General features: G+C 47.0%; 1 protein-coding gene and 1 long non-coding RNA gene across 3 annotated transcripts in view; one reads left to right on the plus strand and one right to left on the minus strand.

Moving 5' to 3' along the window:
• LOC102247166 (chromosome unknown open reading frame, human C16orf45) overlaps nucleotides 1-20,912 on the plus strand; it is a 97,826-nt gene extending 76,914 nt beyond the window's left edge. The window contains exons 3-6 of the mRNA XM_005871990.2: nucleotides 10,196-10,269; nucleotides 16,712-16,826; nucleotides 18,220-18,302; nucleotides 19,363-20,912. Of these exons, the coding sequence (XP_005872052.1) occupies nucleotides 10,196-10,269; nucleotides 16,712-16,826; nucleotides 18,220-18,302; nucleotides 19,363-19,475 (385 nt within the window). The 3' untranslated portion in view covers nucleotides 19,476-20,912. The remainder of the gene's footprint in view (nucleotides 1-10,195; nucleotides 10,270-16,711; nucleotides 16,827-18,219; nucleotides 18,303-19,362) is intronic.
• Nucleotides 745-25,933, minus strand: part of LOC106727093 — a 26,597-nt gene continuing 1,408 nt past the window's right edge. The window contains exons 1-3 of one of the 2 annotated variants that reach the window (XR_001363252.1): nucleotides 18,941-19,151; nucleotides 1,626-1,735; nucleotides 745-1,375 (exon numbers count right to left, since the gene is read on the minus strand). This is a non-coding gene — a long non-coding RNA (uncharacterized LOC106727093). Of the gene's footprint in view, nucleotides 1,376-1,625; nucleotides 1,736-18,940; nucleotides 19,152-25,933 lie in introns of those variants that run through there. The other variant, XR_001363253.1, reaches the window with a different exon arrangement.

Consider the following 25,933-nt stretch of genomic DNA (forward strand, 5'->3'; position numbering starts at 1 on the left):
GAGAAAACAAAGGACACCCAGTTAGATCTGAATTTCAGGTAAACAATGGATCATTTTTCAGTATAAGTATGTTCCAAATATTGCATGGGGGCCTCCTTATACTAAAAATGACTTGATATTTATCTGAAATCCAAATCTAACTGGGCACCCTGTGTTATGATTTGCCAAATCTGGCGACCCTAGCACCTTAGTGTCTTACCTCACCCAGTCTGTGTTGGCTGTATTTTCTCAATTTTATGTTACTCTCAATTATATTTTCTACATTTCTCAACTGTCTTTTGAGAAAATATTGAAAGCTGGCCAGCAAGAACTTCAATAGTTGTTGAGTTTTTCCTTGTATAGTTGGAAAATTATGTATGTAACCAATGCACTTTATTGGACATTCATTTTGTTTCCCCTCCCCTCCCATCCCCTCTTCTGCCTTTCTCTCCCCTCTCCCTCCCTTTCATCCCCCTCCCTGTCTTCCCCCTCTCCCTCCTCCTCTTTCACTCCTACCTTTCCCTCCTTTTTCTTTCTCCCAGTGGTTCCCTCTCTCTCACCTGTTTAGAGCCTAATCTTTGCCCACATCTTTAATTCTTTTCCGGGTCACTCAGCCAGGGCCTCGGGGCTAGGATTAGGGAAACCCAGGGCCAGAACCTCTCTCTCCTTCAGAGCTTGCTGAGCCATCCAATGGGATAACTTATATGTCTCAGTGTAGGCACCATCTTGGCAAGCGATTGGGGGATAAAAGTAGAAACTAAGAAATGAAGTCACAAAATTTAATATCTCCTTCAGTGAAGCGAAGGGTGTGAAGGACAAATGCTGTTGTGGAAACTCCAGATTGCATCAGCAGGTGTCTGCAGGAAATCTGTTGGCCAACTTTATATGCACTGGGCACAGTCCAACTCCCAGCTGGAACCCAGAGAAGAAGGTGGGAGTGGGCTCTGGACCTTTGGTCAAAGCTGCAGGGCATTGAGAGCCCTGCCATCTCGGCCATGTGGCCTTGGTAGCTGGCCTCGAATCCTGGTGTCTCTTGGAAGTGAAAATTGAGTCAGGAAGCCCGACACACATTAGGCTCTCAATAAGTGTTTTCTGGATCATTGATTTATTGGATGAGTCAGCAAATCAATGAATCAAAGATTAATATTCCCCTCTCTGGGCATTCATTTCTTCATCCTTGGAAGATGAGAGTTCTTCCATCTCTAGCAATTTCGTTAGTCTCTAATTACTTTCCATGGTTCTCTCTGAAGGTCAGGACCCCACAAAATTTTTCTATAAAAGGCTGGCTAGTAACAAGTTTAGATTTTGCAGGCCATACGGTCTATGTCACAATTGCTCAATTCTGCTGTCGTAGCGCAAAAACAGCCAAAGACAAAACGTAAATGAGTAGGCATGGCTGTGTTTAAAAAAACACAGCATTATTTATAGACACTGAACTTTGAATTTCATATAATTTGCTGTCGTAGTGCAAAAGCAGCCAAAGACAAAACGTAAATGAGTGGGCATGGCTGTGTTAAAAAAAAACACACCATTATTTATAGACACTGAACTTTGAATTTCATATAATTTTAATGTATCCCGAAATGTCATTTTTCTTTTAATTCCCCTACCCCCCAACCACTTAAAAATGCAAAAACCAGTCTTACCTCGTGGATTGTATAACAAAGCAGGCACCAGATTTGGGCCATGGGCCATAATTTATCACTCCTGCTGAAAATTCATGAGCAAGCCCGTCTTCCAGGAAGTGCAGTAAGCTCTTGAAACAGAAATTCAGAATGAGGAAGCTCTTTCTTTCTCCTTGGTGCACACATAATGATCACTATGTCTGCCAAATTGGCTTTCATAGACACATGGTGTTGTGCTCTCACTCTAGAACAGGGGTGGGCAAACTTTTTGACTCGAGGGCCACAATGGGTTCTTAAACTGGACCGGAGGGCCGGAACAAAAGCATGGATGGAGTGTTTGTGTGAACTAATATAAATTCAAAGTAAACATCATTACATAAAAGGGTACGGTCTTTTTTTTTTTTTAGTTTTTGCCCACGGCTGCTCTAGAACCTAAGAGGGCTTCCATGTTAAGTTCTTCAGAACCCAGACTTGTATGTCATCAACACGTCCTATTTGGCTGGTCTCTTCTCTGTCAAACACCCGGGATACAACACCCCTTTCTACAGTTGGTGTTTGACTCAACTGCCCCCTCTACTTGAGTGTGAGGTACCCTTTTCCCTGACCATCCAGATTGTGCCCCTCCTGTAAATGGCACCCAGAGCTGAGAAGCTTTCCCCCAAATTATTCTGATTTCCATCATCCCTGAACTCCAACTACCACGTGGGACTCATATTCCCAGTTGAGAGATCAGACTGCCGGGATTCAAGTTCCTATCACTCTGTGACCTGAGCAAGTTCCTAACACCATCTGAGGGATCTATAATAATAAAAGCATAATATGCTAATTAGACCGGATGTCCTTCTGGACGAAGCCAGGGCTGCAAGGGAAGCCCAGGTCCCAGGTGCCTGCTGGGGGCCAGAGGGAAGCCGGTGCCGGCAACTGGGGGAAGGAAGGCCTACTCTTGCACAAATTTTGTGCATCGGGCCTCTAATAATGATAATAATAATAATAATACCCACCTCACAGGTTTGCTTTGAGAGTTAATTGAGATGATTTGTGTAAAATGCTTGGCCCAGAGCCAGGCACTAATAGTATAAAAACAATAAATGCCAGCTATGATTATACTTCTGTATTGTTTGACTTTTTTACAGGGAGGTCATATTTATATAATCTATATTATAAAAACCCAGTGGCCCTAATGCCGTAATGACCAAAGACCGGCGCAGGTGGGCAGGGCTGCAAGTGCGGCAAGGCGTGCGTGGGTGGGCAGGGCTGTGCGATTTCGCGTACTGGGCTTCTAGTAGTTATATAATTTTGAAAAGACTAAAAGTACGCTTTTAGTCTTATTTATTTTGTTAATCCTCACCTGAGGATATTTTTTACAATGACTTTTTAGAGAGAGTGGAAGGGAAGGGGAGAGCCAGAGAGAGAGAAATATCAATATGAGAGAGACACATCAATTGGTTTGCCTCCCACACCTGACCGGGGCCAGGGATGGAGCCTGCAACCGAGGTACGTGCCTTTGATGGGAATCGAACCCTAGACCCTTCAGTCTGAGGGCTGTTTCTCTAACCACTGATCAAAACCAGCTAGGGTCCTTTTAAGTTTAAAACAACCCTAAACAATATTTTGTTGGTAATTTTTTCAGGTGAAATTGTAATTGACATGAAACATACACACAGGAAAAGGCAGAAACCCCAAGTGCTCAGCTTGATGAGTTTTTCATTGTTAGTAATTTTCTTTCTAGGATGAATCAAAACAGAGTCAGTATAGAAAACCCCTGGCGGAGAGGAATAATCTGTGCTTGAGGGAGGTGACATGCTCTGGGGAACAGTGTCACATCCAGGAATGGGGGTCTGCTTACAACCAAGGGAGAAGCCGGTTAACGCACAGACCATAATCACGCCACAGGGAGAAGCAGGCAGCATGGTCTCCAGTGACGCATCACAAAGGCGTCCCTTTCAGGGATGAGTCACCTGAGCTCAGGGTCCCCAGCATCATGCTGAGAGATGGCTGAGCTCACGGGCTCCCTGGAGCTGTCTCAACACTTACTCTCCCTCAGGAAGAGCGTTTAAGCTCATTAATCCAAGGACACTAAACAAATGTACACACTCATCATCTCAGTGCCATTAGGGTTCAGGAAATTGAAATAGCACATGAGACTAATCCTTTGACGTAGGAATGTTGGCTAATATTTTTCAGGAGTGTCTGCCAGCTGACAGCTCAGTGACTCACCTCCTTACCCAGGGCAGAGGGGTGGACAGAAGTAGCCTTTCCTATGTACCTACTATGTTTGTACCAAGCTCAGGACTGCCTGCTCTCCACACATAAGCATATGCCATTTTCCTATAACCCCAAGGCAAAGGTATTATTCCTGCCCACAGTGAGACCTAGAGCAGTGTAGGGCTTGCCCAAGTTGTACAGCCAATTAACGGTGGAACTGAGATCGCATTTGACTGGCTCTAAAGCATTTTAAAAATTCCTCTATACACTAACCGAACAGGGCTCCAGAGATCATTGAAACCCCTCATTTTATACATGAGGAAGCAGAGGTCTGGGGAGGGGAATAGCTTGCTCAAAGTTATTGTGGTATAATAAGAAATATATTTGCTCTTTGCCCCCAGTTCCTGGCAAAAAGCTCCTGAAACTCTTGTAATTTCCTGAGTGATAAGGGTGCTCGGAACATCTTTTATTCTACTTGTTCTCTGACTCCCGCTCCTGACACAAGAGCTTCTAAGACCCTGGGAATTTCCAGAGTGGTCAGAGTGTCTTTTTGTGTGCTAATGAGATGGATGGGGCCCCAGACAGGTTCAGGATGGGGTCTGGTCACCAGAAAGACCAAGACATAATTAGAAGCTTGGAACTTCCAGCCTCAACCCCCATTCTTGGTGAGGGAAGAGGGGCTAGAGATTGAGTTAATAATCATCATGCCTATGTGATGTAACCTCATAAAAATGCCTAAAATACGATGTTTGGAAAGTGTCCACGTTGGTGAACACGTGGATGTGTTGGGAAGGTTTTGGGAGAGGACATGGGGCCCCACACCCCTCCCCCATACCTTGCCCTATGTTCCTGTCCATCGGGCTGTTCATCTGTGTCCTTTGTAATCCTATATAATAAAAGGCTAATATGCAAATTGTCCCCACTGGCGGGAGTTTGACCGACCAGGAGTTAGACATGCGCTGACCACCAGGGGGTGGCGCAGAACATGGCGGGCGTTGGTGACATGGTGCTGGCAGTGGATGGCAGTGGAGGTGCTGCTGGCCCTGATGGGCCCCTACGAGAGCGGAACTGTGGTGGGATGGTGGAGCAGGTGAGCGGGTGGTGCCAAGCCAAGGCGGGTGCGAAGGGAGGCCCTGGCCGGCAGCAGCAGCAGGCAGCCGGGGGAAGGGAGGCCCCGGCCTGCAGCCAGCAGCCAGGAAGGGAGGCGGCCTGCAGCCAGCAGCCAGCAACCACTAGAGACCCTACCCGTGCACAAATTTTGTGCACTGGGCCTCTAGTATCCTTTATAATAAACGAGAGGCCTGGTGCACAGATTCGTGCACCAGTGGGGTCCCTTGGCCTGGCCTGCGGGGATTGGGCCAAAACTGGCTCTCCGACATCCTCATTGCAAGGGGGCACAGGCCAGGCCGAGGGACCCCACCAGTGCATGATTGCGGCTGGGGAGGGACTGCGGGAGAGCTCCAGTGCATGTCCAGCCCGTCTTGCCCAGTCCCCATCGGCCAGACCCCAGCAGCAAGCTAACCTACCAGTCTGAGTGTCTGCCCCCTGGTGGTCAGTGTGCATCATAGCGACTGGCTGAATGATCAAATGAACAGTTGGACACTTAGCATATTAGGCTTTTATTATGTAGGATTAGTTAATGCAGGTAAATGTTTTCCTAAGTTTTGTGAGTTCTAGCAAATTATAGAACCTGAAGAGGGGTTCCTGGAAACACCAGTTCAGTGAGTTGGTCAGAAGTATTGGTGGCCTGGACTTTTGATTGGCATCTGAAGTAGGCCTGAGCCCTTAACATGTGGGGTCTGTGCTAACTCTGGGCAGTGAGTATCAGAATTGAGTTAGATTGTAGACACCCAGTGGGTGTCCACTGAGAACTGGAGAATTGCTTGGTGTGGAAAAACCCACAATTTGGTGTCAGATGTGCGGAGTGTATAGAAAATCAGAGTTTTTCTTTTAGTCATAGAGGAGGTTTGTGGTAGGACTTGGACTCAGATCCAGGCTTCACATCACAGACCAATGCTCCATCTCTGTGACCAGGCATTTCTTCTTCCCAGCCATCCCAAGATGTCCACCGCATCCACAAATGATAAAGGAAGGATCCAAATAAATGTTAAAAAGTCAATCCTTTCCTCTGTCAGTCTGCTTCAGCTTTCACTTCATGGTCTCTGCTGGTTTCCACTAGGTTTCCAACTAGGTCATTTTCTTTCTTTTGTTTTTTATTAATCCTCACCTGAGGATATATTTTATTCATTGCTTTTTTTAGAGAGTGGAAGGGAGGGAGTGGAGGAGAGAGAGAGAGAAAGAGAGAGAGAGAGAGAGAGAGAGAGAGAGAGAGAGAGAAACATTAATTGGTACCTCCCATATGTCCCCTGACCAGGAATTAAACCCTCGACATTTTGGTGTATGGGACGATGCCCCAACCACCTGAGCAACCTGGCCAGGGCAGGAAGTGGGGCCTTTGAGAGGTGATAAGTTACGAGGGCAAAGCCCTTGTGAATGAGATTAGTGCCCTTTTAGGAGAGCCGAGCAATCTCGTTCTCCAGCATGTGAGGATATAGCAAGAAGGTGGTGATCTGAACATCAGGAAGAGAGTCCTCACCAGGAACCAAATCAACTAACACCTTGATCTTGAACTTCCCAGCCCTTCAGATCTGAGATATCAATGACTGTTGTTTAGCCACCCAACCTATGGTATTTTGTTATGTCAGTCTGAACAGATTGAGATAACTGGCTTCCATCAAGGGATGGAGACACTGCCTCCTAAACAAGTCGGGGCTCTCAGAAGAGGAAGGTCAGTTATGTGGGCAACCAACCATGTCAGCGGCAACTCATACAGCCAAGTGGGGGGGAGACACCACGGGGAAGTGATCAAGAGCACAAACTTGGGCTAAATCCCAACATCCACTTACCAGTGTGGGACTTTGGGCACATTGCTTAACTTTTATTTTATCTTCTATAAAATGGAAATAAAAAACAATACCTCTTTCATAGGACTGCCATGAAGATTTAGATGAGTTTATGCATGGAAAGTGCTGAGGACAAATGACCAGCGCATAGTACATGTTCAATAAACATTGACTTTTTATTTCCTTTGGTGGTGAAACCCATCCCTCCATCTTCCAGAAAATGACCTGATTTTTCATTAGCGGAATGCTCTGATAGACAGCTTGGCGTGTGTGTGTGTGTGTGTGTGTGTGTGTGTGTGTGTGTGTGTGTGTGTGTTGGGGGGAGGACATGCTCCTTTCCTGCGGAAATGTTCAGGAACCACTAATCTTTGCTTTTGCCAACTGGGGTTTGTAAGTCGAAGACCAAAGCTGACCTTCCTCAAAGCTGACTATGAGGCCTTTGGAAGAGGAAGAGAGAGAAAGAAAAGAGATGGGAAGCTGGCAGCAAGAGGGAGAGTTGAGGAAAACCACAGTGCTGTCCAGCAGGGATTTTTATGGAGTTCTCAGCATGACTCCCTGTGAGAACCTCAGAACTCCATTTCACTTGTTAATGTGTGCTGGATTTGGATGTGTTTGGGAGGATTCAAACTCATGCTGAGTGCAGTTTAGAGATGGACTAAGGCCACCCAAGGCACAAGTCTGCTACACCTGGGCTACAAGCATGAAAATAATTGGTGTGAAATACACCAAAATACTTGGAGTGAACAGTGACCTCTGGGTGCACGTGGGTCAAGGTTAGGCATAATTTTAGGTTCCTTCTTCATACTTGTTTGTTTTTTTCCCCAAAAAATTTCTACAGTGATCAGGGATCTGTTCTATGATCAGATAGGAATGTTATTTTAAAACTTTCACAGAGAAAAAGAATCAATCAAAGTTTTGTGGGGGTTTTTTAAGGTCGAGCCTGTTAGCTTCGTTTGTCAAATAAACTGCTTGTGCAGCAGCATTTTCTCTTTTTTTCTCCCTGTTTCTTTCTTTCTAACAGCTAATGATAATAACAGTTACCAAGCATTTTACTATGTATGTCCCAGGCACGTGCTCAATGCTTGGAATGACAGAGTACAAAAGGCTTGGCATGTTTGGGGCCATTGATACATATTATATGCACGTGCTCAATGTGCATATAATCCTAGGGAGAAGTACTATTAAAATTTCTATTTTAAATAATAGGAAAGAAACTCAGAGACGCTAAATCACTGATACATGCCTCCCCCCGCCCCCGCCCCGAGCTGTTTGGTGTCAGTACTCTTGCCTCTAACCACTGCCTGTCTCTCTTTAGTTCCTTTCGCCATCTTTCCTTCTCTGATCTCTGAGAAATGATTGATCAGGACCTGTGTCAATTCCATGGTGCAACCCTAGATTTCTCAACTTCAGCATGATTGACACTTTGGCTCAGATAATTCTCTATTGAGGGGGGCTGTCCTGCCCATTGCAGGGTGCTGAGCAGCATCCTAGGACTCTACCCACTAGATGCCAGTAGCACTCCCACCCACACACACACCCAGTTATAACAACCAAATATGTCTCCAGATATTGTCAGATGTCCCTGGGGACCAAAATTGTCCCCATTAAGAACCACTGATGTAACCTGATATGCATAGTTGCTGTGAAAAAGGGCCCGGGAGCTCCACTAGTTGCACAATCGCTGATAGGAACCAATGGGAACAGTTTGTACCCTTCTGGCAATTCCCCAAGATCATTCGAGGCAGCTGCCACCTGCCAGGACATTCCAGGAGAGGGCCTGACAAATGGTTGGAGTGCCTCTGGCAACAGGAGACACGGGCTAACGTGAGATGGTCTTGCCTCTTGTCCTGAAAGCTGGGTTGCTGGGATTAAAAGGGGTAACATGGGCAATGCTTGACCAGCATAGGGCAGAGGCCCTGAGCTGGTCTGTGGATGACACTGTGGAGGCAACAGACCAGTTCTTGGCCAAGATGCTGCAGAAGGAGGCAGATCAGTGGACTCAGATTAATTTCTCGTCCTGGCCCCATCCTCATATGTTATGTGGGCACAGTTGAGCCCTTTGAGAATATTAATACTTCACTCTGTCTCTTCCTGGGATGGTAGGATGCTGTGTCCAAACTGGCCCACTCCATCCCCTCTCTTGCTTTATTCTTCATAACATTTGTTTTTGTTTACCCACTGTCTCCTCTGCCTAAATTTCAGCTCATGAGGGCAGGAGAAACTACTGCATCCCTGGAGCCTATGACAGTGGCAGACATAGTAAATGCTCAATAAAAACTTGCAGAATAAAGGCATATACCCCCCCCCCACACACACACACCTCCTTCAAGGGGAGGCGGTTTGATAATATGTATCAATGGCCCCAAACATGCCAAGCCTTTTGTACTCAGTCGTTCCAATTCAGAGATTCTATAGCCCCCATCACACACGCACCAAATAATCCAACCTGAAGAAGACGCCTATGTGGATCCATGTTCATCTTACAGTGACTAAAATAGCATAAATAACCGGAAAAACCCACCTAAGTAATTAAGATACAGGCATAATGAAAACAGACCTGATAAATCTACTTGGTGAAATTCCAGGCAGCCATTACAAATATTGTTTACCATAAGATGAGTTAATATTGTAACACACACACACACACACACACACACACACACACACACTACATAATGCAAATTGTCCATGCAACCTGATTACTGAGACTATGGGAGTGAACATCCTTTCACACTGTTGGTAGACAGTTTGAAAATTGCTATTAAAATGCACATGTTCATGATATTTGACTCAGCAATTACATTTCTAGGAGTTTATTTTTTTAGGAATTTATCCTAGAAATGTATCAGGAAACCACCCAGATGTCTATGAATATGGGAAGAGTTAAATAAATCACTGTATAGCAACACAATGGAATAGTATACAGCCATTACAAGTGAGAAGATTTGCATGTACTGATGTGAAAAGATGCCCAAGATATATCATTAAATTTTAGAAAATTGCAACATGTGTTTGTATATATCAATATGCTATATGATAGTATAAGCATAAACATTTTTTTTTAATCTGGAGGAATATATACAAAATTGTTGAAAATAGTTACCGCTATCTAAAGGATAGAGATTTTCTCTGTCTATGCTGTGAATTTCTGTAATGTTTAAACATTTTAACAACAAGATGATAAAAGAATACACTGAACCTGCCACATGAGCTTGCTCATACAAGCAAACAAACGCTGGGCACATGAAGACTGAGAGGAACACTATCAAGGTGTTATTCATAGTGACTGATCATCTCTAAATAGTGAGATATCGGGCAACCTTTATTTTTCTTCTTTTGGGGGAACACTTCTACAAAGAGCATGTGTGGCCTTTACAAAGGCCACCCCTTCCCACAAGTTCTCTTTGTTGAAATTGAGGAGGCGCTCGGGGTGTAGAATGCTTTTCAGTGTAACCTGCTGACGGCGGTGTCCTGTTTCCCCAGGATGGATGACATTCAGCTGTGCAACGACATCATGGACCTGAAGCAGGAGCTGCAGAACTTGGTCGCCATCCCAGGTAACCATCTGGGACTCCAGCTGCTCAGAGCCCCCAGCCTGCCCCATCTGTACTCCCTCGGGCTGGAAGACGGTGTTCATCTGGTCTCCTAACACGACCACATTCTTGCAATGCAGTGCTCCCTGATCCTGTGATTCAAACACAACTCTGTCAGGCAGGTCCAGTTCAAGTCCTAATCCTGGCCACGGCCTTGACCTTCGGCAAGTCACTTTACCTCTCTGAGGCTCAATTTCTCCTCCTCTGAAAATGGGGTGGTCATAGTAATAGTAGTACCTGACTCATTGGGTATAAATCTCATTGTGATACATGAAACAATGCAAGCCAAGTGCTTAGCTTGATACCTGGTCCAAAGTAAGAGTCCAGTGCGTTTTAGCAATTATCACTGTTGTTATCCTGCTTGGGAACAGGTAGAGTATGGTGGTTACAAGCTGACTTTGGAGTCACACCTAGATCTATCACTTATTAATGACATGACCTTGGGCAAGTTACGTTACTTCACTAAAACTCAATTTCTTCATCTGTAAACTGGGACAGTAGGGGTATTTACCTCATAGGGTTGTGGAATTGATGAAGGAAAAAAAACATAAAGTGCTTAGCATAGTTCCCATCCTATAGTAAATGCTTAATAAATTATTGCCATTATAATTATTATTATTATTATTATTATTATTATTATATTAACCAAACACATTTCTATCCATCCTTCAGGTCACAGCTAATTTTGCCCCTTCTCCCAAGAAAGCCTTTCCTGCCCGTCCAGGATGGGCTAGGTGCCCTCCAGGGGGTTACTCTCATCAAAGTCCTTACCAAATAATTTCCTGTTGAATCATATATGTCCCCCTGTAAACTCCATACACCTTGAGGGCAGGAATGAGGGCCTGGTAGGTGCTAAGAGGAAGGTTTTATTGAAGGAACAAACACAAGTCTGTCTTATGAACCTTGCCTTGGTTTTGGCAAGGACCAGCATCCCCCACTGTCGTTGACTCGAATGTTTTTGCCATTCTGTCTGTTCACGAAGTACCTATGTCTCAAGAGGCTGCATTGCTGCCAGGTGCTAGGCATGCAGTGATGAACAAACAATGATGTTCTACTTTAAGGAGCTCACAAGTTAGTACAAAAGGCACCCTGACATCCAGTGGATACCTATTATCGAGCTAGAAATGCAGCACAACTCACTTTAGAACAGGGCATTGCTCTAAATGCCTCAGCACGAGGGACATTTGGGGCTGGGTAAGTCTCTGCTGGGACAGGGGGCTGTCCTATGTGTTGTAGAATTTAGCAGCATCCCTGGCCTCTGCCTACTGCACATCAGTAGCATTCCCTTCCCTCCCAGTTGTGACAACCCCAAATGTTTCTAGATGTGGTATGGGGGGGAGGGAGGGTAGGAGGGTTGGGAAAATTGACCCTTGCTTAAGAACCACTACTTTAGAGTACAGTGATCTGGGTTTGAATCCAGGATGACCAGCTAGATGATCTTCATGGAGCAACTTAATTTCTCTGAGCCTTAAATTCCTTGTTTGTAAAATAAGACCAATAAGGCCACCCTCACATTGTTGCTGTGACTGTGCCATGACGTAACATGGGATCACAAATGCAAAGGTAGGAGCACTCAACACACTCTTGTTCTGACAGTAGTGTCTGCAATCATAGCAGAACTTTCAGATGCCATCCTTGAATGAGCATGCGCTAGGTGCCAGGCCCTGTGCAGGCAGGCCCTGGGAATATGCGAGCGAGTGAACAGTCCTAACGGAAAGGGGGTGACAGCTAATGAGTACGGAGGTGTTTTTTGCAGGTGATTAAAATGTTCTAACGTTAATTGTGATGATGGTTGCATAACTGAATAGTACTTTGAAAGGGTGAATTGTATGGTATGTGACTTATATCTCAATAAAACTATCACCACAAAAAGTAAAAGGTCAAACATAAAACAGTAAAAGAATGAGGGGGGATATAGCCAAATCCAGACATGACCCACTTGAAATTCCGATTCGATTCGTATGGGGCTCTAGCATTGATCATTTTTTAAATCCTTCTCATGATTGTGATAAGCAGCCAGGGTTGAGAGCTACCAGGTCAGTTCAACTTTCTCATTTTATACACCCCCCCCACACACACACACACACCACCATCACCCACCAATAGTATGGCCGAAAGGTACAAAACCCATCCAATTGATGTAAGCACAAAACAAAAACAGGCCATTACTGGAAGGACTGTGGAGACTCCTGGAGCCCCAGGGCACTGTAGTCGTTTCCTTGAGCTGCCGTAGCCAATTGCCACAAACTTGGTGGCTCCAAACAACAGAAATTAATTCTTTCACAGTCTGGAGGCCAGGAGTGTCGGCCTCTAGAGGAGACTCCTTCCTTGCCTCTCCCAGCTTCTGGGGCTCCTGTCAACCCTTGGGCCCCTTGGCTTGTAGATGTCTCACTCCAGTCTCTGCCTCTGTCGTCACAGTCTTCTCTTTGTATGTCTCTGTGTCATCTCTTCTTACGAGGACATCAGTCATTGGGTTAAGGGCCCACCTTAATAAGTATGACCTCATCTTAACTAAGGACATCTACAAAGATCCTATTTCCAAATTAGGGTAGACATGAAATTTGAGGAGGTAGGGGGTAATATTGCCCATCCTCACAAGGGTTTGGAACCAGAACAGGAAAGCTGTTGGAATGTTCTTTGGATCTCATATTCTCATTCTCTCTCTCTCTCTCTCTCTGGCATGATCCATTTTTTTGCTCTACCGTAAGAGCCAAGTAAGTCCACTTCATCTCTTCTCTATGACCTTCCCACACAAGATCCCAATTCTCAGGGCTCTGTGTCCTAAGTTTTAACTTCCCAGGAGACTCTAATGAGCCTAACATAGGTTGGCATCTCCCTCTTGGGGGAAGAATTCCCAGAGCCACTTCTGGCTCAGCAGGATGTGTGGGAGCCACCAAGGCAAAGGAGACATGAGTGTGTGGCCACCCAGTCAGCCAAGGCCACCTCAGTCCATTTGGGACTGTGGCAGCCTCTAGAGCACGCATAGAAATGGGTGGAGCAGGGGCGGTGTCTTTGGTTGGCACAGTCACTGGGATGCATGACTAACCAGGACCAGGACTGGGGTGAGGAGAACAAGGTATTCAGCTGGAGCACAAAAAGTTCAGTAATCAGGATAAATACTATTTTAATGCAATATTAAAAATATCAAAATTCATGCAAAAAATACACAGTGAAGCAAATACCAAAAGTTCAAATAAAGATGAAACCAGTACTGATACTCAGTGGGTAGAGGCCAGGGATGCTAAAACTTGCAGCCTGGGGGCAGTTCCATATGAACAATGTTCCTCCCCAAATGCCATGGACTGTCTTGCTGAGAAGCATAGGTCGCACAAGGTCATAGGGCCAGTTAATAACAGAGCCCAGGTCTCTAACGCCAGTCCCATTGATGCCCCTGGAAACTACATTGTCCCAATTGCCTTTGTGTGGAAATTCAGATATTAACGTTTTCTTACCTCTCCTGCATTTGCCTGCATTTCTACTCACCTCTCTCTGACTCCTTGTTAAGAGTCTTCTGTGTATTCCCTGGATCAGTGTCAGATTTCTAGATGGATTTAGCTGAATTTAGGGGGGAAATGATGCTTCAGGCAACACATCAATAAAAATATTAAGGAGAGAGAGCACCGAATGGCCAAGAAAATCATGTTTCACCAGCCAAGGTCAGAAAATAATGTATCAGCTCCTCAACAGGAAAAACACACACCTGGGACCCTCCCTGCCTTGAGGGTTTCTCAAGGACAAGACAAAATTGCTCCTCCCATCACCACTGCTGCCTTAGAACTGGCTGCAGAGGGCATGTTACCTTTCCCTTGGACATAGAAGTAGTACCTCATCTGGTTATTGGAAAGGTTTAAACTACTGGTTCTCAACCAGGAGCAATTTTGTCCCCCCAAATTGGACAATCAGCTGACATTTTTGGTTGTCACAACTGGGGGAGGAAGTGCTTCTGGCATGAATGGGAGGAGGCCAGGGATGCTGCTGAATATCCTACAATGCACAGGACAGCCCCCATAATAAAGAATTATCCAGCACAAATATCAATAGTGTCAAGGTTGAGAAAGCTAGATTAAATGAAAACAAAGACCTCATGAGAATCCTATATAATAGAAGTCTAATATGCTAAGTGCCCAGTAGTCCCGTCATTCGTTCAACCAATCAAAGCATAATATGCTAATGATATGCTAAGGCTGCTCAACCGCTTGCTAATGACATGCACTGACCACCAAGGGGCAATGCCCCGACCAGTAGGTTAGCTTGCAGCTGGGATCTGGACAATCAGGACTGAGCGAGATGGGCCGGACATGCCCTGGAGCCCTCCCGTGGTCCCTCCCCAGCTGGCCAACCTCCTGTGTCCCTCCCTGGCCCAATCATGCTCCAGTGGGGTCCCTTGGCCTGGCCTGCGCCCTCTCAATCCAGGACTCCTCGGGGGATGTCTGAGAGCTGGTTTCAGCCTGATCCCATCAATGCAGGAGCTGCCCTCTGGTGGTCAGTGCGCTCCCACAGGGGGAGCTCCGCTCAGCCAGATGCCCGGCTCATGGCTGGTGAGTGCAGCAGAGGTGGCGGGAGCCTCTTCTGACTCTACGGCAGTCGGACATCCCCCGAGGGCTCCTGGACTGTGAGAGGGCGCAGGCCGGGCTGAGGGACGTCCCCTTCCCGCCCCCTCCCCCACCCCCGAGTGTACGAATTTCGTGCACCAGGCCTCTAGTATAAATATAATAGCTTTCAATTATTAAGCACTTACCATTTGCACATTTATGCTGTATGATTTTCTTTTCCTTCATTAAGTATTTGTTTCTTTTGTACTTGGTTCGGTAAATAGTTAACCTAGGGCATTTAATCATTTGTACCCAGAATCACACAGCTGGGGGCGGGGGTAGGAGGTTGGGCATCAAGCCAGGACTGTCTGGTTCAACAGGGAGGGCTTACAGTTGTGATAGGTGCTACAGGCCAGGGAAACTGGCTAGGAGGCCACAGCATGCATGGTCCAGGGAGAGGTGATGGTGGCCTGGGCTAACAAGGTGCTGGTGGAGATGAAATGCATGTTAGAGGGTCACATGGGTCAGCACGTTGAGATGTTAAGAATCAGTTGTGCGATGCCAGCAAGCAGTGGGCAAAGTTGGTAAGCTGGTGATTCTTATTGGCAAGTAGGTAGGTGGGTGATGTTGGCAAGAAAGAGGTCACATCACCAATCAAGTGATAGTGTCTGCAGATAAGTGGGTGGGGCCTCTGGGCAAGTAGGTGATGCCAGTGAGCAGATGGATGGGGCCTGGAGGCAAGTGCAAGGAAGCAAGTGGGTGATGCCTGCAGACAGGTGGGGGATACCGGCAGAAAAGGTATGTGACACACAAGCAGGTGAACTGCATTGGCCGGTGGTACGGAGACTTGGATAAGTAACTGGTTTGTAAGCTGGCACAGACCACTTTGAGTAGGTGGCTTTTTCTGTGAGTTGCATGAGTGGAGGGCTGCAGCTGAGTACCTGGGAGTCTGGGGATGCCTGAACTGGAAAGAGATAGAAAACAGGGTGACTAATTTGGGGAGGGAGGTTCTCATTTCCTTGGGGACCTGCAAGTCATTACGAACCTCCTGAGAGCTGAGTGATCAGGGTACTCTGGTGAGTCTGTGGGCACTGTATGAACTTACCTGCTGAGGCTGGAAGGCACTCTGCCATGCTGACAAGCCCATAGGACCCACTATGGGAAGAGTGATGCCACCATTGTCAATGTAGCGATGGCCAGGAATCCGGGGGTTGCTAGAAATTCTTCCCCCTTCCTCACTTCCCTTCTGGTTAACGGGAGAGGTTGATTTTGTCTCCTATCCAAATATTATATTTTCTTTACCTCTGATTCTGTCTCTAAACCTAGAGGAAATTGTCAATGCCAGTCCTAGGCAGGCAGACGGGTGAGCTGCCCATTTATTTTATCTTCTGAAGGGGTCTGAGCAGGGAGAGCTGATGCCCTCCTAGTTTTTCTCAGTCCTCATTTCCAGTCCTGGTTCTTTTGTTTTCTCTTTGGCATTCCAGCCCCGGGTAGTTGGGATAGGACTCATGCCATCTGCATGGAATCTCACAGATTGGATGTCCTTGCTATGGAGTATTTCCCTCCCAGCACCCCACTGAGCCCTTCTCACCCTCTGCCTTCTTCAGCAGGACCCCCTTGCTGCTTCACCACTTACTGAGCGCTCACCACATCTGAGCTCTGTGCTAAGCCATTTACTAACGTCACTGCGTTGAAGCCCCACTGGTTGTATTTTACAGAGGAAGAAACTGAAGCTCAAAGGGATTAAGTTGCTTCTCCAAGTTCACCCAACTAGTGAAATCGTAGATCCAGGATTCCAACCTTGGCCCCTCAGATGCAAGTGTTTTCACCAGTTTCACTCAATTGTTTCTTTGCTGATGTTTTCTTCTTCCCAGAAAAAGAAAAAACCAAGCTGCAGAAGCAGAGAGAGGACGAGCTAATCCAGAAGATCCACCGACTGGTGCAGAAGAGAGACTTCCTGGTGGATGATGCAGAGGTCGAGCGGTTAAGGTGAGTGGGCAGCATGTCCCCAGGGACCAGCTGTTGGCGCACAGCCCTCAGCTTCCTTCCAAACCCATTGTCTGCTCCTGGGACTCACAGCCCTGCCCAACAGGCATGGCCTCGCCAAAGGGTCCCCTAACACTAGATCCAAATGAACCCCAGCCTTCTGGCTTGAGAACCCATTTCACATTCAAGAGAAACTCAAATCCAGCTCCAGCGTCTTGCAAAGGCCTGTGGGTCTTACTTAACTGAATGTCATTCAAGGAAGTGAGCAGGGAGAAATTACATCACATAACATGCAGGTGTGCTTCCTACACATTTTCTCTTCACTGACCTTTCTCTGAACTCATCAAGGCAACTTCTAGAAACTTCTGTTGGTTTCTACAGAAACTCTGCCCCTGTACTGACTTGCTTCCTTGCCTGCCCTGTCCACTTCCCAGTCTTGTTCTTTCCTTTCCCCTCATTGGTGGTTCTGATGCACCTATTTGCAGATGGACCCATCACCTGGTTCTGGACAACCAGGGGCCTGGAGCCACGGTGCACCTGACCTTGTTCTTTCCTTTCCCCTCATTGGTGGTTCCGATGCACCTCCTATTTGCAGATGGACCCATCACCTGGATCTGGACAACCAGGGGCCTGGAGCCACGGTGCACCTGAAAGCTCTGGAGGAGGCTGGGCTCAGGAAACATGAATGTTGATTCTTGAATATTTTTGTCCTGGAGCAAAGCCTTTGGAGCCCTTCCCAAGGAGAGGGGCTCATAGGGCCTCTTTGAACTAAGAGGGCAACTTCCTCTTTATTCTCAGTGTCCTCTTGGGTCATCCAAGGCCCCTGGGATGCGCCTTGCCTAGCTCAGCCAGGCATGGCCCACTGTCTTTGCTCCTGGTGACTGTAGGAAGAGGTGAGGTCACCTGCCATGTATCTTGTGGAAGCACAGGTGTCTAGGGTGACTTAAAGGTACAGGGTCAGGAGAGGTGTTGCCCAGCTCACTGAACTCTGGAAGGGAGACTGGGTTCTGTAATGTCCTTGCCTCTACCCTGGAGTCTCATCTATGCTTCAGGTAGGCATTTACTCCATCGTTATATGTCTGCTTCAGAGCAGGTTCATCAAGCACAACATACAAATACCATACACACATAACACAGAAAACATATGCATAGCACACATATATAACACACAACTACCACCCACACATAAACACAGAACATACACATATCACCCATATATAACACACAACAATATACATGTACCATCCATCCATAACATACAACAACATACATGCATCATCCACAAAGCCCATCATATGGCCCCACACACGTAACCTCTTGCCTCATTTCCTCAGCTCCTTGATGCTTTCCTTGCTTATTCTACTTTCCTCTTGTCTTTACACATCTGTCTTCACAGGGAACAAGAAGAAGACAAAGAAATGGCTGATTTCCTGAGAATCAAGTTAAAACCTCTAGACAAAGTAACTAAATCTCCAGCCAGTGAGTGCATACATTATTTCTTCTCCTCCCATCCAAGAGGTCATGGTTCGATTCTCAGTCAGGGCACATACCCGGGTTGCAGGCTCGATCCCCAGTAGGGGGCATGCAGGAGGCAACTGATTGATGCTTCTCTCTCATCATTGATGTTTCTATCTCTCTCTCCCTCTCCCTTCCTCTCTGAAATCAATTAATAAATAAAGTAAAATAAAATAGAATAACAAAAAATGTAAAATCAATTAATTGAGCCACAATGAGAGGAGTCCATAGAATCAACAAAGAGAAAAGAGAATGCCTATTCTCCCAAGAACTAGAAATAACAGACTATATAAAAGACACAATAAGTATATTTAAAATTATTAAAGAGATAAGAGAAGGACTACAACACAAATGATAGAACAAGATGCTATTAAAAAAGAAAAGGTAGATTTGCAAACACTTGGCTTTCTAAAAAAATATTGTTACAGTACTGAAGTAAAAACTCAATGGATTAGATACAGAGATACAGTTGATGGGAGGATTCATAAATTAGAAGATAGAGCTGAGAAAATTACCCAGAATGCAGCACAGAGATAAAAAGATGAAAACTATGAAAGAGAAGTAATGAAACATGGAAGATAGAATAAGAAGGCCCAACTTACATTTCATAGACGTTCCAAAAGAAGAGCTAACAGAGACTGAGTGGTAGAAGTATCTGAACAGCTAATGAAGGAAGCATGAGCTCTCAGACTGGAGTGTCTTGAACAAAATTCTCATTTAGTCATTCACCGACTACTTCTTGAATGCCAGGCCCTGTGATAAGCTTGGCAGATACAATGGCAGGGAGAACTGAATAGGATAAGGTTTATAAACTGTGACCAGAAGCTGAGGACCGAAAGCCAGTGGGAATAGTCAGTATGACCATATAAAATGCATGCCAGTTCTCCACATCACCTGAGTTGAAGCAAGGTCTGGCTGGGGGTTGGGATGGGACTGGGGCTGCAGATGGTCAGGGCTCTCCTTACCTCATTTCTCTCTCTCTTCCTTCTTCCCTCTCTTTCTCTGTGCTCCTACCTTGCTGCAGGCTCCCGAGCCGAGAAGAAAGCAGAGCCCCCGCCTAGCAAGCCCACAGTGGCCAAGACCGGGCTGGCACTCATCAAGGATTGCTGTGGGGCCACCCAGTGCAATATCATGTAGCCCCCATGTGGGGTGCCCCCGGGGCCACGGGGACTCCCCCTCCTATTCACTTGTCTTCATAGCCCCCATTTCACCGGGGCCCAAGAGCTCTCAAAGGCGGAAGGGGTTGAAGGCAAGCCAGTGACTGCCGCTGGGGCTGTGGGCGCAGTGGGCGGGCCCAGCCGCCCTGTACAGAGTGTAGCAATAGGGAGTCCCTCACCGTCGCATGGCCCTCCCCAGAGCATGCCGAACCCAGGAGTCTGTCTCACTGTTTATCCAAACCACCAGGAAAGGTCCTTCCTCAAAAAAGTGTATCTCCACTTCTATCTAGCTGTATCTAACCCACCATGCAAATGACTTGGGAGAGGGGCATGATCCCCAGGTGTGTATAGTTGCAACTTTTCAACAATCTAGCACCATGTTGGACACATCCCCCACCGACCCTCCTAGTTCTGCTGTCAGGCCTGCCCCAGGGGCACAGCTCCAGTCTGTCCTTTTCCAGGGCCTGTGTCCTGGAGGGCTCCACACAGCCTACACACCTTGGAGACAGAGGGCCCATCTGTAAAAGTGAGCTTGTGTGTGGTGTCGTGGTCACGTCTCCCGCTTCCTCCCCTCCCATGCCTGGGCACGGGTCACACCAGGACCCTGTCCATTTGCTCTTGGTTCTTCCTTCCCTTGCAATGGCTGCCCAGGTATGTGGAGTAGAGGGGATGGGGCCTGGGCTGGAACACACCCAGTTCTTGGAAGAGGTAGCAAAACGCCAGAGGCTCCAATACCAAGGCAAGGGAGACAAGCAGGGGACCCCCAAGCAGATGCTGACTCAGGCGCTCTTCCCCACCCCAGGGGCCACAGGAAGGAGTGCCAGAGGACCCCACTCACCAGCCCAACACACAGACCTCTGTAAACTACAGTGGCAGGCGGGAGAGGCGGCCTGACCCAACCGTGTCCCATCATTTGGTGGTGTACTTTAACCAGCCTAGCAAGTCCACCTGTGTAACTTGATGTACATAAGCTACAGCCAGCTCGGCACAGCCCATGTGACCTCTGTACGTGTGTGTTGTGACCGGCCTAAGTAGTTAGCATAACTCAAGATTTGCTGATGTGCAATCATCTATTGAAGAAAATAAAAGTGGAAACCACGTACACAGCACTTTCAAAGTTTTTACTTTTTTCTTGACTATGGAAATAATCCATGTACATAGTAAGTCACTTTAAAAGTATAGAAAGTAGAAAGAATGCTTTGGGTTCCTTTTTTAGCTCCCATAAATCCTCCAACTAGAGACTACTCTGACATTTTGGGATATTTCCTTTCAGTTTTTTTAATGCACTAAAAAATGATTGGCATCCTATGTACTATTTCATAACAAGTTTTCTCTTCTCATTTAGTATTATATCACTATCATTCTCCCACATCATTAAAAGTTCTTTGTAAGCATTAAATACTCTTCATAAAATATTTACAATGGTTTCTTAGTAATCTTCTGAATATACCATAATTTATCTAATTATTTACTCACTATTAGACATTTAGGCTGTTTCTGGTTTTCAGTATTATCTACACTAATAAAAGGGAAACATGCTAATTGACCATCCCTCTGCTACACCCACCAGCCAGTCAGGGAAAATATGCAAATTAACCCAACAAAGATGGTGGCAGCCATGGAGCTGGAGGCTTGGGTTGTCCCTGGCAATGGAGGAAGCCAAGCTTCCCGCCCGCCCTGGCAGCTGCTCAAGGAGTGGCTGGGAGTCTGGGTTGGGGGCGACCCAGGCTTCCAGCCCGCCCTGGCCGCCGCTCAAGGAGGGGCTGGGGGCCTGGGTCGGTGGGGGGCGTGGCCAGCCTGAAAATGGCCCTCAGCCCCTTATCCAGGCTGTCCACACCCCCATGGAGTAAGAGTCCCCACTGGGAGGCCTGGCCAGCCTGCAAACAGCCATCAGTCCACGCCCCCATAGTGTAAGAGTCCCCGCTAAGGGGCCTGGCCAGCCTGCAAACAGCCATCAGCCCCTCATCCAGGCTGTCCAGGCACCCTAGTGGGAACCTCCACCCTGGAGAGGGTGTGGCCAGCTTGAAAACAGCCCTCAGCCCCTCACCCAGGCTGGCCACACCCCCCCAGTGGGGACCCTCACCCCATGGGGGCAAGGCCAGCCTGCAAACCACCACAGACCCCTCGCCTAGGCTGCCCCACTCCCCAAGGGAACCCCCACCCTGATCCAGGACACCCTTCAGGGCAAACCAGCCAGCCCCCACCTGTTCACCAGGCCTCTATCCTATATAGTAAAAGGGTAATATGCAAACTGACCCTAACAGCAGAAAGACTGGGAATGACTGGTCACTATGACACACACTGACCACCAGGGGGCAGACGCTCAATGCAGGAGCTGCCCACTGGTGGTCAGGGCGCTCTCACATGGGAGCTCTGCTCAGTCACAAAGGCTGATGGCTGCCAGTACAGCGGTGGTGGTGGGAGCCTCTCCTGCCTCCTCAGCAGTGCTAAGGCTGTCCGACTGCAGTTTAGGCCTGCTCCCTGCGGGCAAGTGGACATCCCCCGAGGGCTGCCGGGCTGCCAGAGGAATGTCTGATTGCCATCTTAGGCCCAATCCCCCGGGGAGCAGGCCTAAGTCAGCAAGTGGTCATCCCCCGAGGGGCCCAGACTGTGAGAGGGCACAGGCTGGGCTGAGGGATCCCCACCCCCGAGTGCACAAATTTTTGTACACCGGGCCTCTAGTATAGAAATAAAAGCCAATGGACAAAGATCTCTAGTCATTTTGGACCCTGACCTTGAGGATGAAAGCTGAGAGCTGAGACTGTAGGGGCTAAATATTAAAGGTGTTTGCATCTTTTCTGGCAATATGTAGCCTTCCTATCAGTGCCCGGGTGCTTACCTCTCCTTCCAGGGGTCCCAGATTGGAGAGGGTGCAGGATGGGCTGAGGGACACTCCCCTCGCGTGCACAAATTTCATGCACTGGGCCACTAGTAAATAATATTATGATAAACATTCTGGGATAAAGCTTCATCTGAATTTCTGATTTTTCCTTAAGATAATCTCCTAGAAGTGAAGTTCTTAGGCTACTAATGGATTGCATTTAAAGAAATATATTTGTAAATTAAAGGTAGATCTGAACCACTGATCCCACTGGAATTATAAGTGTTTTGCACTGAGTTAGAAAGTCAAACTCAGCTGAAACAAAGGGACAAGACTTCTTTAGCACGTCATTAGTATCTGGGATTAGCCAGATAAACAAAATAAAGCAAAACAAAAACTCCTTTCATCTATAACATGTCTTATTAGGTAAGGCAAGCTGCAGAAGGGCAAATAAACACAGCAATCAGAGATATATGAGTAAACCAGCCTATTAAAGAATATTGTTGGTTTTTTTCTGAGAAAAAACAAAAGAAGTAAATCTGGCCCTAGTTGGTGTGGTTCCGTGGTTAGAGCTTCAGCCCATGCACGGAAGGGTTGTGCAGATATCTGGGTTGTAGGTTCAATCCTGACTCCGGTCAGGGCTCGAGCAGGAGGCAACTAATCGATGTGTCTCTCTCACATGGATGTTTCTCTCTCTCTCTCTCTCTCTCTCACCCCCCTTCAATGGAAAAAATATCTTCGGGTGAGCATTAATAGCAACAGCAACAAGGTAAATCTGAATGTCTGTCAAGTCACAGCAGCTTTGGAGTTGACACAAATCTCTCTAACTGAGGAACCAGAGTCTTGGGCCGATGGCCCCACACAGTGGGCAGCAAGCCCCTCCCACTCTGTCTTAGATGTGTTTCTGCCTCAGGTCCCAGCTCTGACGTGCACCCACTTCCTGCATCCTGAAGCTGAAGAGACACTACCACCACACTGGCCCTGGGGAACACTGTCCTCCTTCACTGCCACCACCGCCAGTGCCTCCACACTGGCCCTGGGGAACACTGTCCTCCTTCACTGCCATAAAGCCAGACTTAGTGCTTCCTAGGGCTGCCATAACAAACAAACAACCCTCCATTCCAGCATCCCTAGCAGCCACCTCATCCAGGGTGTCTTTGAACAACAGAAACTTATGCTCAGTTCTGGAGGCCAGAGGTGTAAATTAAGGTGTCAGCAGGGCCACGCTCCCTCTGAGGCTCTAGGGGAAAGTCCTTCCTGGCCTCTGCCAGCTCCTGGTGGCTCCTGGCAATCCTTGGCTTCATCACTCCAATCTCTACCTCCGTCTTCACATGGCCTTTGCCTCTGTATGTGTGTCTGTGTCCTCTCCTATTTTTATAAGGACACCAGTCATTGGGTTTAGGTCCCACCCTAAATCCAGGATTATCTCATCTTGATCCTTAATTACTTCTGCAAAGACCCTATTTCCAATAAGGTCACATTCTGAGACAGCAAGTAGACATGAATTTTAGGGGGACGCTATTCAACCTACTACACAGATGCTCCTCACTCTTGCAATAAAAACGTGGGCTGCTAAGGGCCTGCCACTCTCCATTGCCTGTGGAAAATGTGGGTCTGGAAGGCCTGACCTCAGACCAATTAAAGATAGTCACCAATTTAACAAGCCAAAGGAGATCGAAACCCTCATAAAAATCCTGCCTTGGTACATCTGCAGAACCCTGGGGTAGACCTAACTTATGTTCCTGCTATTCCTACTGATTTTTTGTTTAAACAAAAAAACCCACCATTTATTTAGGCTTTTACAGAAGAGCAGAAGGAAGTAATAATTTAAGATGCTCCTGGATCACTAGGGCTGCCTGCAAAGCTGGGAAACCTTGTTGACCTCCGGACCCTCACACCCAGACTCACTCCTTCTGGAAGCCAAGAAGCCAGACTTAGTGCTTCCTAGGGCTGCCATAACACGTTACCTCATCCAGGGTGTCTCTGAACAACAGAAACTTATGCTCGGTTCTGGAGGCCAGAGGTGTAAAATCAAGTTGTCAGCAGGGCCACGCTCCCTCTGAGGCTCTAGGGGAAAGTCCTTCCTGGCCTCTGCCAGCTCCTGGTGGCTCCTGGCAATCCTTGGCTTCATCACTCCAATCTCTACCTCCGTCTTCACATGGCCTTTGCCTCTGTATGTGTGTCTGTGTCCTCTCCTATTTTTATAAGGACACCAGTCATTGGGTTTAGGTCCCACCCTAAATCCAGGATTATCTCATCTTGATCCTTAATTACTTCTGCAAAGACCCTATTTCCAATAAGGTCACATTCTGAGACAGCAAGTAGACATGAATTTTAGGGGGACGCTATTCAACCTACTACACAGATGCTCCTCACTCTTGCAATAAAAACGTGGGCTGCTAAGGGCCTGCCACTCTCCATTGCCTGTGGAAAATGTGGGTCTGGAAGGCCTGACCTCAGACCAATTAAAGATAGTCACCAATTTAACAAGCCAAAGGAGATCGAAACCCTCATAAAAATCCTGCCTTGGTACATCTGCAGAACCCTGGGGTAGACCTAACTTATGTTCCTGCTATTCCTATTGATTTTTTTTAAAAAACAAAAAAACCCCACCATTTATTTAGGCTTTTACAGAAGAGCATAAGGAAGTAATAATTTAAGATGCTCCCAGATCACTAGGGCTGCCTGCAAAGCTGGGAAACCTTGCAGACCTCTGGACCCTCACACCCAGACTCACTCCTTCTGGAAGCCAAGGGGTTGGGGGGGAGCGGGAAGATAATAGCAGGAGAAACATGTGTTGAGAGCTTATTGCTATGCACTGAGCCATGTATCCACATTTTCTCATCTCCTCACCTTAACCCACAGGGAAGACCCTATTATTACTTCCACTTTGCAGATGAGGAAGGTATCCAAGGTCCCATTGGTAGTCAGTGGTGGGATCGCCATTCAGCATCCACCTCCTGTAACCTCAACAGTCCTTTCTTTTCCCATCAGCATTTAAACAAATCTGTTCCATTAAAAAACAAACAAACAACCCTCCATTCCAGCATCCCTAGCAGCCACCACCTTCTCTTCTCTATATTTTCACGGCCTACTTGAGACTTGTTCATCACCTTACTCCATTTTTCTCATCTCTGCTCCCTCTTCAGCCTATTTTAATCTGGTTTCTGTCACTCTCTTGTCACTGACCCCCTTGTCATGGATGTAACCATTTGGTTATATAGAGGAGGAAAAAAATCTTTCTCCTTATCCATCTTAGGTTCTCCAGATGGGACTCTGTAAATGGGGCTGACCAAAGACAGACAAACAAGAGTTAAAGAGAAATTGTTAACTCAGGCATGCACAGACACACGCGGGAAGCAACCAGCAATGCGTAACCCAAAGAACTTGGGCTTCTCTACCATCTGAGGCTAAAACAAAGGAAAGGGGGCCCTGGTGACGTAGCTCAGTGGTTGAGTGTTGAACCAGGAGGTTACAGTTTGATTTCTGGTCAGGGCATATGCCTAGGTTGGGGGCTCAATCCAGGGGCATGCAGGAGGGAGCCAATCAATAATTCTCTCTCATCATTGATGTTTCTATCTGTCTTTCCCTCTCCCTTCTTCTCTGAAATCAATTTT

Source organism: Myotis brandtii, unplaced genomic scaffold (genome assembly GCF_000412655.1).
Source record: "Myotis brandtii unplaced genomic scaffold, ASM41265v1 scaffold363, whole genome shotgun sequence".
Lineage (NCBI taxonomy): Eukaryota > Metazoa > Chordata > Mammalia > Chiroptera > Vespertilionidae > Myotis > Myotis brandtii.